At 42.9% G+C, this 13,311-nt stretch overlaps 1 protein-coding gene across 4 annotated transcripts; it reads left to right on the top strand.

Moving 5' to 3' along the window:
- The first annotated feature begins 1,086 nt into the window (after window positions 1-1,086).
- Window positions 1,087-13,223, top strand: LOC139566479 (histone-lysine N-methyltransferase PRDM9-like). Of its 4 annotated transcripts, XM_071387694.1 has the most exons (8): window positions 1,087-1,395; window positions 1,560-1,637; window positions 1,850-2,820; window positions 2,997-3,114; window positions 3,326-3,597; window positions 3,697-3,764; window positions 9,299-9,489; window positions 11,001-13,223. In XM_071387694.1, exons 1-8 carry the CDS (start codon window positions 1,386-1,388, stop codon window positions 11,687-11,689), a joined length of 2,397 nt encoding a protein of 798 aa, XP_071243795.1. In that variant the 5' UTR covers window positions 1,087-1,385; the 3' UTR covers window positions 11,690-13,223. The 4 variants fall into 4 exon arrangements, with proteins under 4 accessions (XP_071243795.1, XP_071243794.1, XP_071243796.1 ...); XM_071387693.1 differs by lacking the exons at window positions 9,299-9,489; window positions 11,001-13,223 and having other exon boundaries at window positions 3,697-5,769; XM_071387695.1 differs by lacking the exons at window positions 1,850-2,820; window positions 9,299-9,489; window positions 11,001-13,223 and having other exon boundaries at window positions 3,697-5,769.
- The last annotated feature ends 88 nt before the right edge of the window (window positions 13,224-13,311 follow it).

Here is a 13,311-nt window from a genome sequence, read left to right on the forward strand (position 1 = left end):
ATGATCACCTTTTCCTCCTCAGCTCTTCTGGTCTTAGCAAGATTACTACCATATTTTCTAAAGTATTTGGACACCACAAATTTAAAGAGCTCCCAGTTCTTGCAATAAGATTTTTCTTCACAAGCCCTTTCCCAAAAGTGTGAGAGCAGATTTTTAACCTCAAATTTAACTATATCATTATTTAATAATGAGCTATTTAGCTTCCAGTAGGATGCTCTGCCAAGGTTAGTATCAGGGGTAAATATTTTGATATCAATGTAAATGGCCCTATTGTCTGTGAGGGGCGTAGTACAGATATTTGTAGTAACACTCACTATCAATACATTTGGAACCTGTTTTGTTACTCCAAGTGAATGATCTGTCAGCCGTAAACCTCTCTCTCCATATATCAGTAAGATCAAACTTTTCCATAAAAAGTATTAAACCCAAATTCTGATTGGTTGGTCTACCTTGCGGCCATCTATCAGTTGAATTATCTATAGTAATGTTAAAGTCCCCTCCTATCAATAATAACGAATTGGGAAATTTAGATAACCAATGAAGTATATGTTTCTCTATAGATTCAAGCAATTCATCATTCTCATGTTTGGTGTTGTACCCGTAGAAGTTTACAGTAATGAGCGTAATGTCATTGTAACTGATCACAAGACAAATAAAGTGACCAAAGGGGTCACATTCCGAGTGTAGAATATTACCACCAAAGGTATTTTTCATTGTAGTGACGCCAGCGGAGCGTTCAGATCCATGGGAAAGACAAATATCGTTGCCCCACTGTGATCTCCAGAAGTTGGCATCAGCCGAAATTGAGTGAGACTCTTGAAGAAAGCAAAAATCTGTTGGAAATTGTTTAGCAAATAAAAATAAGGCTTTGCGCTTCACATTGTTTCGTAACCCCCTAGCATTAAGAGAAACTAAAGACAAAGACAAAACAACAAAGATTATATAAAAGTATAAACTGTAGTAGGATGAGTCAAAGACGTAGGAGCAGTGAACGTAAACCATAAGGAACCGAGTACCGTTATTGTGTATTCTACGTAATGACGCACTTTTACGTTATCACGCAATGACATGACATCGTCATTTAGCAACTAATCAACCTGCCTCTAGCAACTTACCCTGAAAAGTAGTTTGCAACACTGGGTGGGACGGCAGCACCCGCTGCTCGTTGAGAAGAGTAAGAACGATACGTGCTTTCACGTCAGAGTCTCCAATAACACCAGAAAAAGTCGCTAGTCTCTTTTTGAAAATGTGTCGCTAGAGGGGTCTGAATACTCGCTAAATATAGCGACAACGTCGCTAAGTTGGCAAAGCAGGCGGAGGACCAAAAGGCGAACACGTGCTACACCAGCGGAGAGACGAGTTCTAGTGATGACGTGAGGTTCAACATGGACAACAGTAGGTCTAACTTTAGCATGTAGCACCAACTTCAATTTGTTTTCTAACATCTATTAAGTCTCAGATGTGTTGGTGCTTATTAAAAGTAAACTAGGCCGGTACTATTTGATACTAGGTGTGCAACCTGTATTGTGCTAACTCTTAGGATGACTGTATTTTCCCAGAGCAAATGGACCAGTTTGGCGGAATGGGAGAAAAAACGCTACAGAAACATGAAGAGGAACCACTTGGCCATGTTGGCTGTAGGTACTATATATCTCTATGAGGCCATGATGAAGGATAATGCTCTCTGTTGTTCCTCAGGGGCCTGTTTCAGGACATTAGCCTCAGATAGAAATGTGTTGTGTAGAACAGATATAATTGTCTGTTTGGTAGATCAGGGAATCGTGACCTCTATTCATTATATTTCTATGTGGAAAGTTCGGATTGTGCCACCTCTCTGAATACACCCCAGGTCTGCAGCCGCTGGTCCCTGTATTTATGATGCATGGCCGGGAGGGGAGGGAGAGAGAGCGTAGACCGCCCCCACAAGGACCTAGTGACACAGTGGAGGAAGAGGAAGAATGGACCCCTCACCTGGAGAGACAACACCAGGGTAAAACTCAAAGGAGAAGGGAGAATAAGTTCAGAACACCTTCTACAGCCTCCACATCTAAACCCCCTCAGTTCAGAACACCTTCTACAGCCTCCACTTCTAAACCCCCTCAGTCCAGAACACCTTCTACAGCCTCCACTTCTAAACCCCCTCAGTCCAGAACACCTTCTACAGCCTCCACTTCTAAACCCCCTCAGTCCAGAAGACCTTCTACAGCCTCCACTTCTAAACCCCCTCAGTCCAGAACAACTAAAACATCATTGACTACAGGGTCCTATATCTCACCTGCTATCTCAACCAAAACCCTCAACACAGCGACCTTAACCCCTACTGAGACACAGACCTTAACCTCGTCCCCAATCAGAACCAAACGTTCTGACACCACAGCCACACCTAAAACCTCGACTAGCTCAGAGGTGAGCCCAGCCTCAGCCAGGTCCACTGCTACACAGGTAACCACATGGTCTGACCCCTCGACCCCAGCCAGACCCCAGCTGAGCAGAGGCCCAGTGGTGACACGTATTTACACCTGGATGTGGACTGACTGGGACAGTCACAAAATGGGAAGAGAACCTTCAAGACAACCTCACCTGGATGAGCTGACTGGAGAGAGAGAAGGAGAGGCGAGAGAGAGTAGGGATGAGACGGAGAGGAAGACAAAGAAAGAGAAGGAAAGAGCGGGAGAAGAGGAGAAGCAGGAGCCGCTGAACGAAGAGAGGGATGGAGAAAAGGAGAGAGAGAGCGAAGGAGGGATGGAATCAGAGTGGGGGAGAGGGGGAGAGGAGGAGAGCGGGAGTGAAGGAGAGAGCACACCCAGTAGCTCTCACAGGGTGAGTGAGGAGGGAGAGAGAGCGAAGGAGAGAGAATATTTTATTCATGTTGACTAATTCCATGAACATATCCTTGCAAGTATTTAGTAATGCATGTCTCTGAGTAATAACAACTCTACTCAGGTGTGAGCCACACCACTGTTGCTACTCTGTGGAACCATTCCTCGTCCTTACAGGACCCAGTGTGTGTGTCAGAGCAGATGAAGAGGGTGTGGCTAAGGCAGGTGAACCTCCGCAGCAGAGTCAGAGTCTGCTATACTGAGGAAGAGAAGCTGAGAGACGAAGATTACTTCTGTGAGTCCATCTAAATACAGTGTATCTCTGTGAAACCTTCATGAACCTGTTTTTAAGGTCTTTATAGATGCAGTATTTTTGTGATATTTGGTTTAATTGGCCCTAATGTCTTGTTTTATCTACTGGCTAGCATAAACATGATACAATCTTGTAACTAATGGTTAGTTTGTATATTGTGTAGAGAATCTGCTGTTTCTCATCTCTCTATCAGTCTGTGAGGAGTGCAAGTCTTTCTTCATCGAGGAGTGTGAGCTCCACGGTCCCCCCCTCTTCAGCCCAGACACCCCGGCCCCCCTGGGGGCCCCAGACAGGGCCAGACTCACCGTGCCGCCCGGCCTGGAGGTCAGGACATCAGCCATCCCTGGAGCTGGGCTGGGGGTCTTCAACCACGGACACACCGTGCCCCAAGGGACGCACTACGGACCGTATGAAGGAGAACTCACAGACACGGAGCTGGACCTGGAGAGTGGATACTCCTGGGTGGTGAGAGGAGTGTGTGTCTGACTATCTGTCTGATTAAAGCACAACACCAAGTTCTGATTGGCTGAGTGAGATAACTGCTGAGATGCAATTGGTCCTCAGATCTACAAAAGCAAGCAGAGTGACGAGTACATTGATGCCAAGAGAGACACTCACTCCAACTGGATGAGGTGTGTCTTTTCTCCAGCTATCCATCCCTCTCTCTATCCATCCATCCCTCTCTCCATCCATCTCTCTCTCTCTATCTCTCTATCCATTCCTCTCTATCTATCTCTCTCCATCCATCCCTCTTTGTCTCTATCATCCCTCTCTCTATCCATCCATCCCTCTCTCCATCCATCCCTCTTTGTCTCTATCATCCCTCTCTCTATCCATCCATCCCTCTCTCTCTCTATCATCCCTCTCTCTATCTCTCTATCCATTCCTCTCTCTATCCATTCTTCTCTCTATCCATTCCTCTCTCTATCTCTCCATCCCTCTCTCCATCCATCCCTCTCTCTCTCTATCATCCCTCTCTCTATCTCTCTATCCATTCCTCTCTCTATCCATCCCTTTCTCTATCCATCCCTCTCTCTATCCATCCATCCCTCTCTCTCTATCTCTCTATCCATCCCTCTCTCTATCCATCCATCCCTCTCTCTATCCATCCCTCTCTCTCTATCATCCCTCTCTCTATCCATCCCTCTCTCTATCCATCCCTCTCTCTCTATCTCTCTATCCATTCCTCTCTCTATCCATTCCTCTCTCCATCCATCTATCCCTCTCTCCATCCATCCCTCTCTCTCTCTATCATCCCTCTCTCTATCTCTCTATCCATTCCTCTCTCTATCCATCCATCCCTCTCTCCATCCATCCCTCTCTCTCTATCTCTCTATCCATTCCTCTCTCTATCCATTCCTCTCTCCATCCATCTATCCCTCTCTCCATCCATCCCTCTCTCTCTCTATCATCCCTCTCTCTATCTCTCTATCCATTCCTCTCTCTATCTCTCCATCCCTCTCTCCATCCATCCCTCTCTCTCTCTATCATCCCTCTCTCTATCTCTCTATCCATCCCTCTCTCTATCCATCCCTCTCTCCATCCATCCCTCTCTCTCTCTATCATCCCTCTCTCTATCTCTCTATCCATTCCTCTCTCTATCCATCCCTCTCTCTATCCATCCATCCCTCTCTCCATCCATCCCTCTCTCTCTATCCATCCATCCCTCTCTCCATCCATCCCTCTCTCTCTATCTCTCTATCCATTCCTCTCTCTATCCATCCATCCCTCTCTCCATCCATCCCTCTCTCTCTATCTCTCTATCCATTCCTCTCTCTATCCATCCCTCTCTCCATCCATCCCTCTCTCCATCTATCCCTCTATCTCTCCATCCCTTTCTCCATCTATCCCTTTCTCTCTCTCTCCATCCCTCTCTCTCTCCATCCATCCCTCTCTCTCTCCATCCATCCCTCTCTCTCTCCATCCATCCCTCTCTCTCTCCATCCCTCTCTCTCCATCCATCCCTCTCTATCTCTCTCTCCATCCCTCTCTATCTCTCTCTCCATCCCTCTCTATCTCTCCATCCATCCCTCTCTATCTCTCCATCCCTCTCTCTCTCTCTCCATCCCTCTCTCTCTCTCTCCATCCCTCTCTCTCTCTCTCCATCCCTCTCTCTCTCTCTCCATCCCTCTCTCTCTCTCTCCATCCCTCTCTCTCTCTCTCCATCCCTCTCTCTCTCTCCATCCCTCTCTATCTCTCCATCCCTCTCTATCTCTCCATCCCTCTCTATCTCTCTCTCTCTCTCTCTCTCTCTCTCTCTCTCTCCATCTCTCTCTCTCTCCATCCCTCTCTCTCTCCATCTATCCCTCGCTCCATCCATCCATCCATCATCCCTCTCTCCATCCATCCATCATCCCTCTCTCTATCTATCTCTCCATCTATCCCTCTCAATTCAATTCAATTTAAGGGGCTCTATTGGCATGGGAAACATATGTTAACATTGCCAAAGCAAGTGAGGTAGATAATACACAAAAGTGAAATAAACAATAAATATTAACAGTAAACATTTAACATACAGAAGTTTCAAAACAATAAAGAGATTACAAATGTCATATTATGTACATATATAGTGTTGTAACAATGTACAAATGGTTAAAGTACACAAGGGAAAATAAATAAACATAAATATGGGTTGTATTTACAATGGTGTTTGTTCTTCACTGGTTGCCCTTTTCTTGTGGCAACAGGTCACAAATCTTGCTGCTGTGATGGCACACTGTGGAATTTCTCCCAGTAGATATGGGAGTTTATCAAAATTGGGTTTGTTTTCTAATTCTTTGTGGGTCTGTGTGATCTGAGGGAAATATGTGTCTCTATCTATCTCTCCATCTATCTCTCTCTCCATCCATCCCTCTCTCTATCTCTCCATCCATCCCTCTCTCTATCTCTCCATCCATCCCTCTCTCTATCTCCATCCATCCATCATCCCTCTCTCTCTCCATCCATCCATCATCCCTCTCTCATCCATCCCTCGCTCCATCCATCCATCATCCCTCTCTCTATCTATCCCTCTATCTATCTCCATCTATCCCTCTATCTATCTCTCTCCATCCATCCCTCTCTCTATCTCTCCATCCGTCTCTATCTCTCCATCTATCCCTCGCTCCATCCATCCATCATCCCTCATCCATCCATCATCCCTCTCTCTCTCTCTCCATCCATCCATCATCCCTCTCTCATCCATCCCTCGCTCCATCCATCCATCCATCATCCCTCTCTCTATCTATCCCTCTCTCTATCTATCCCTCTATCTATCTCTCTCCATCTATCCCTCTCTCTATCTATCTCTCTCCATCTATCCCTCTCTCTATCTATCTCTCTCCATCTATCCCTCTCTCCATCTATCTCTCTCCATCTATCCCTCTCTCTATCTATCTCTCTCCATCTATCCCTCTCTCTATCTATCTCTCTCCATCTATCCCTCTCTCTATCTATCTCTCTCCATCTATCCCTCTCTCTATCTATCTCTCTCCATCTATCCCTCTCTCTATCTATCTATCCCTCTATCTATCTCTCTATCTATCCCTCTCTCTCCATTTATCCCTATCTCTCTATCTCTCTCTCTCCATTTATCCCTATCTATCTATCTCTCTCTCTCCATTTATCCCTATCTCTCTATCTATCTCTCTCTCTCCATTTATCCCTATCTCTCTATCTATCTCTCTCTCTCCATTTATCCCTATCTCTCTATCTATCTCTCTCTCTCCATTTATCCCTATCTCTCTATCTATCTCTCTCTCTCCATTTATCCCTCTCTCTCCATTTATCCCTATCTCTCTATCTATCTCTCTCTCTCTCTCCATTTATCCCTATCTCTCTATCTATCTCTCTCTCTCCATTTATCCCTATCTATCTCTCTCTCTCCATTTATCCCTATCTCTCTATCTATCTCTCTCTCTCCATTTATCCCTATCTATCTCTCTCTCTCCATTTATCCCTATCTCTCTATCTATCTCTCTCTCCATTTATCCCTATCTCTCTATCTATCTCTCTCTCCATTTATCCCTATCTCTCTATCTATCTCTCTCTCCATTTATCCCTATCTCTCTCTCTATCTATCCTTCTCTCAATTCAATTCAATTCAAGGGGCTTTATTGGCATGGGAAACATGTGTTAACATTGCCAAAGCAAGTGAGGTAGGTAATATACAAAAGTCAAATAAACAATAAAAATGAACAGTAAACATTACACATACAGAAGTTTCAAAACAATAAAGACATTACAAATGTCATATTATATATATGCAGTGTTGTAACAATGTACAAATGGTTAAAGCACACAAGTTAAAATAAATAAACATAAATATGGGTTGTATTTACAGTGGTGTTTGTTCTTCACTGGTTGCCCTTTTCTTGTGGCAACAGGTCACAAATCTTGCTGCTGTGATGGCACACTGTGGAATTTCACCCAGTAGATATGGGAGTTTATCAAAATTGGATTTGTTTTCGAATTCTTTGTGGATCTGTGTAATCTGAGGGAAATATGTCTCTCTAATATGGTCATACATTGGGCAGGAGGTTAGGAAGTGCAGCTCAGTTTCCACCTCATTTTGTGGGCAGTGTGCACATAGCCTGTCTTCTCTTGAGAGCCATGTCTGCCTACGGCGGCCTTTCTCAATAGCAAGGCTATGCTCACTGAGTCTGTACATAGTCAAAGCTTTCCTTAAGTTTGGGTCAGTCACAGTGGTCAGGTATTCTGCCACTGTGTACTCTCTGTTTAGGGCCAAATAGCATTCTAGTTTGCTCTGTTTTTTTGTTAATTCTTTCCAATGTGTCAAGTAATTATCTTTTTGTTTTCTCATGATTTGGTTGGGTCTAATTGTGCTGTTGTCCTGGGGCTCTGTGGGGTGTGTTTGTGTTTGTGAACAGAGCCCTAGGACCAGCTTGCTTAGGGGACTCTTCTCCAGGTTCATCTCTCTGTAGGTGATGGCTTTGTTATGGAAGGTTTGGGAATCGCTTCCTTTTAGGTGGTTGTAGAATTTAACGGCTCTTTTCTGGATTTTGATAATTAGTGTGTATCGGCCTAATTCTGCTCTGCATGCATTATTTGGTGTTCTACGTTGTACACGGAGGATATTTTTGCAGAATTCTGCATGCAGAGTCTCAATTTGGTGTTTGTCCCATTTTGTGAAATCTTGGTTGGTGAGCGGACCCCAGACCTCACAACCATAAAGGGCAATGGGCTCTATGACTGATTCAAGTATTTTTAGCCAGATCCTAATTGGTATGTTGAAATTTATGTTCCTTTTGATGGCATAGAAGGCCCTTCTTGCCTTGTCTCTCAGATCGTTCACAGCTTTGTGGAAGTTACCTGTGGTGCTGATGTTTAGGCCGAGGTATGTATAGTTTTTTGTGTGCTCTAGGGCAACGGTGTCTAGATGGAATTTGTGGTCCTGGTGACTGGACCTTTTTTGGAACACCATTATTTTGGTCTTACTGAGATTTACTGTCAGGGCCCAGGTCTGACAGAATCTGTGCAGAAGATCTAGGTGCTGCTGTAGGCCCTCCTTGGTTGGTGACAGAAGCACCAGATCATCAGCAAACAGTAGACATTTGACTTCGGATTCTAGTATCTATTCAATTCAATTCAAGGGGCTTTATTGGCATGGGAAACATGTGTTAACATTTCCAAACGCAAGTGAGGTAGATATTATACAAAAGTGAAATAAACAATACAAATTAACAGTAAACATTACACATACAGAAGTTTCAAAACAATAAAGACATTACAAATGTTATATTATATATATACAGTGTTGTAACAATGTACAAATGGTTAAAGCACACAAGTTAAAATAAATAAGCATAAATATGGGTTGTATTTACAATGGTGTTTGTTCTTCACTGGTTGCCCTTTTCTTGTGGCAACAGGTCACAAATCTTGTCTATCCCTCTCTCTCTATCTATCCCTCTCCCAGTCTCTACATCTTTCTATCCTCCTGTGTTTTCATCTGGTTCGATGATGTTGAGTTGGCCTGAATTTATTTAATTCTTATTGTCTCCCACTTTAAAAAAAAATGTATGTAGTTCTGTCCTTGAGCTGTTGTCTATTAATGTTCTCTATTATGTCATGTTTCATGTTTTGTGGACCCCAGGAAGAGTAGCTGCTGCTTTTGTAACAGCTACAAAATACCTTCCCTCTCTCTTATCACTCCTCTCTCTGTCAGGTATGTGAACTGTGCCCGTAGTGAAGAAGAGCAGAATCTGTTGGCCTTCCAGTACAGAGGAGGGATTCTGTACCGCTGCTGTAAGCCTATAGCTGTTGGAGAGGAGCTGTTGGTGTGGTACGGAGAGGAATACGCCAGAGACCTGGGCATCGTCTTCGACTTCCTCTGGGACAAAAAGAGCTCAGCTAGAGGTACTTTGGGCTTTCTCTCTCTACCTCTCTCCCTATTCCCTTTCCTCGTCCCTCTAGAACAGGCAGTCATTGTGCAATAATCTGAATGAATGTGTTTCCCTCAGTCAGCTGAATGCACAGCTTACTTCATAGAACCGTGAGTAATCTTCTATATCCGCTATAGCGGCTGGGGCAAACAGAGGTAACAGCGGTTTCTAGCCCACGTTCAAATAGTTTTCTTCCTACAAATTTGTCTCTTGCTTTTTAACGGTTGCCGCTATTAGCAACTATGACCCCATGCCTGAAAGCTAAGATTGTCAGGAACACGTATCGTCTGTTTCCATCTATTGTACACACAGGCTGTGCAGGCCTTGTAAGAAGGCAGTGATGTGAATGTATCTGCACAGAATGACTAGTTGAAATAAATGGGTTCTCCACGGAGGACCATACACACAGATTGCTTGATGATCATCCCTAATGTTTTCCTGAACTTTCCAATACCGTTGATGCATTTCAATCACCCCAAAACATACTTCCTTCCAGTGGTGGAAAAAGTACCCAATTGTCATACTGAGTAAAAGTAAAAGATACCTTAGTAGAAAATGACTCAAGTAAAAGTGAATATCACCCAGTAAAATACTACTTGAGTAAAAGTCAAAGTATTTGGTTTTAAATATACTTAAGTATCAACAGTAAATGTAATCGCTAAAGTATAAATCATTTAAAAGTCCTTATATTAAGCAAACCAGACTGCAGGATTTCCTAGTTAAAAAAAAAATGTGTTTATGGATAGCTAGAGGCACACTTCAACACTCAGACATCATTTACAAACTAAGCATTTGTGTTTAGTGAGTCTGCCAAATTGGAGGCATTAGGGATGACCAGAGATGTTCTCTTGATAAGTGTGTGAACTGGACCAGTTTCCTGTCCTGCTAAGCATTCAGAATGGAACTAGTACTTCTGGGTGTCAGGGGAAATGTAAGGAGTAAAAAGTACATTATTTTCTTTAGGAATGTAGTGAAGTAAAAGTTGTCAACAATATAAGTAGTTAAGTACAGATACCCCAAAAAATTACTTAAGTAGTACTTTAAAGTATTTTTACTTAAGGACTTTCCACCACTGCTTCCTTCAGACTTAAATTTGGCATTATCTGATTTGACATATTTTGTGCTATTATTGAGATAATGATACCCCCAAGTGTCCAAACATTGTGAACCAAATAGCTTCATGGTCCTTGTTAATAGTATTTCAAATAGCATGAATATGAATCAATTTGGGTAGGCTACGGTGGCTCACCCAGTGAGTGTGTTTGACAAATGTGTCTTCCCCAGGAATAGTAGTGACTACCACTACTCCAGAACTACCTGTTCATTTCCCCCTCTCTTTCCATCTCTCTATTCAAGTCAAGTGGAATATAATGATATCATTAGTCTTTTTCTTTCAGTATTTGCTTCTCTATCAAACTTGCTTTTCTCTTTGACCTCTCTAAACACCCCTTCCGTTTCTCTCCTCCCTCTCTCCTTTCCTTTCAGGTGTGAATGAGTCGTCCCAGTCTCAGATCTTTTCCTGCTCTGGTTGTCCGTTCTCCTTCACGGCTCAGATCTACCTCTACAAGCACATAAAGAGATGCCACAGGGAAGAGTACGTCAGGCTGCCTAGGAGTGGAGGGATTAGATCAGAGACACTAGCACCACCCAGTGGCTCTCAGCGGTGTTCAACAACTTCAGATCGCACCCCCATCACACTCCCCACCCAGAAACACAGAGACACAGGGAAGCCAAGACCTCACCACTGCTCTCAGTGTAGGAAGAGTTTCCATCGATCAGGAGACTTAACGGTGCACCAACGTACTCACACAGGAGAGAGGCCATATCACTGTTCCCAGTGTGGGAAGAGGTTCAGTGTGTCAGGAAATTTAAAGGCACACCAGCGTATTCACACAGGAGAGAGGCCGTATCACTGTTCACAGTGTGGGAAGAGTTTCCATCGATCAGGAGACTTAACGGTGCACCAACGTACTCACACAGGAGAGAGGCCATATCACTGTTCCCAGTGTGGGAAGAGGTTCAGTGTGTCAGGACATTTAAAGAAACACCAGTGTATTCACACAGGAGAGAGGCCGTATCACTGCTCTCAGTGTGGGAAGAGTTTCAGTGAGTCGGGGAGTGTTAAGAGACACCAGCGTGTTCAGTGTGGGAAGAGTTTCAGTGAGGAAGCTTAAAAAGCGTACTCACACCTGACTCTGAGTCACTAGCATCAACTGATTTACCGGTGGCATTCCAAAACTCTAAATGCCGCAAATAGTTTGTTTGCCGGAATAAAAATCCAGTGGAACTGTGTACACCATCTTTGATTCCGCGTGTGCTGTGTGAGAGGGTGACTGCAGTGAGAGACTAGAGGTCGAGTTTTCATAACAATCGGAAATCGGTATTTTTGGGCGCCGATTTGCCGTTTTTTTTGTTTTACACCTTTATTTAATCTTTATTTAACTAGGCAAGTCAGTTAAGAACACATTCTTATTTTCAATGACGGCATAGGAACGTTCTGCCTCGTTTAGGGGCAGAACGACAGATTTTTGGCAGAACGACAGATTTTTAACCTTGTCAGCTCGGGGGATCCAATCTTGCAACCTTGCAGTTAATTAGTCCAATGCTAACACCTGATTACATTGCACTCCACGAGGCGCCTGCCTGTTACGCAAATGCAGTAAGCTAAGGTAAGTTGCTAGCTAGCATTAAACGTATCTTATAAAAAACAATCAATCAATGACTGTCATCGCTCCAATGTGTACTTAACCATAAACATCAATGCCTTTCTTAAAATCAATACACAAGTATATATTTTTAAACCTGCATATTTAGCTAAAAAACATCCAGGTTAGCAGGCAATATTAACCAGGTGAAATTGTGTCATTTCTCTTGCGTTCATTGCACGCAGAGTCAGGGTATATGCAACAGTCTGGCTCTTTGCGAACTAATTATGACATAACATTGAAGGTTGTGCAATGTAACAGGAATATTTAGACTCATGGATGCCACCCGTTAGATAAAATACGGAACGGAATAAACGTTTTGTTTTCGAGGTGATAGTTTCCAGATTAGCCAAACGTATATGGTTTAGAGAGAAATAGTCGACGCGTTATAATTCCTGTAATAACTTGCGGCTGAATTTGAAAGGGGTTCCTTCGTTATTTTACCTTCCGTAGAGAATGTCTTGATCTACTTCAAATAAGGTCTGTTTCGTGCAGGCATAAACCGCCTCGGCGTTTTGATACCCGTGTAAATCTCACTAGGATAAGGTAACGTTTGTCAACATATTTTCATAAATCCACTCTACACATTTTTTTATCTTCGCTTATATTTAGCCAATATTGATCAGAGTTACCTTGTCCTATGGATATCTACACAGTTATAAAATTGGCGGTGTAAGCCTACACGAAACACAGACCTTATTTTAAGTGAATCTAAAAAATATCCTATGGAATAAATGAAGGAACCGCTTTTCAGATTTTGCTAGGTGTCATGGGAATTATGATTTATCGCACTTTTGGTTGTCAATTCTTACCATGCCCATTATTAAAATAGGATTTCCTGCATATAGAAATTAAAGTTTTTGTTTTCAACATTCATCACAGGTAACTTAGACTCTATTTTTATTCAAACAGTTGAGTATTTGTCTCCTAAGTATCATTGTCACTTCAGAGCTGTGTGCGTGTGTGTATTTAATTTAAATAAAAGTGTTCATTGTTCATTCAGTATTGTTGCAATTGTCATTATTACAAAAATGTGTGTGTGATATATATATAATTATATATATATTTTTAATAAATCGGTATTGGCATTG

The sequence above is a fragment of the Salvelinus alpinus genome, chromosome 38 (assembly GCF_045679555.1).
Source record: "Salvelinus alpinus chromosome 38, SLU_Salpinus.1, whole genome shotgun sequence".
Taxonomy (NCBI): Eukaryota; Metazoa; Chordata; class Actinopteri; order Salmoniformes; family Salmonidae; genus Salvelinus; species Salvelinus alpinus.

Coding starts and splice junctions, on each gene's coding strand:
- LOC139566479 (XM_071387693.1), top strand. Junction 3,115..3,325: donor GAGAGACGAAGATTACTTCT/GTGAGTCCATCT, acceptor TCTCTCTATCAG/TCTGTGAGGAGTGCAAGTCT. Junction 3,598..3,696: donor AGAGTGGATACTCCTGGGTG/GTGAGAGGAGTG, acceptor ATTGGTCCTCAG/ATCTACAAAAGCAAGCAGAG.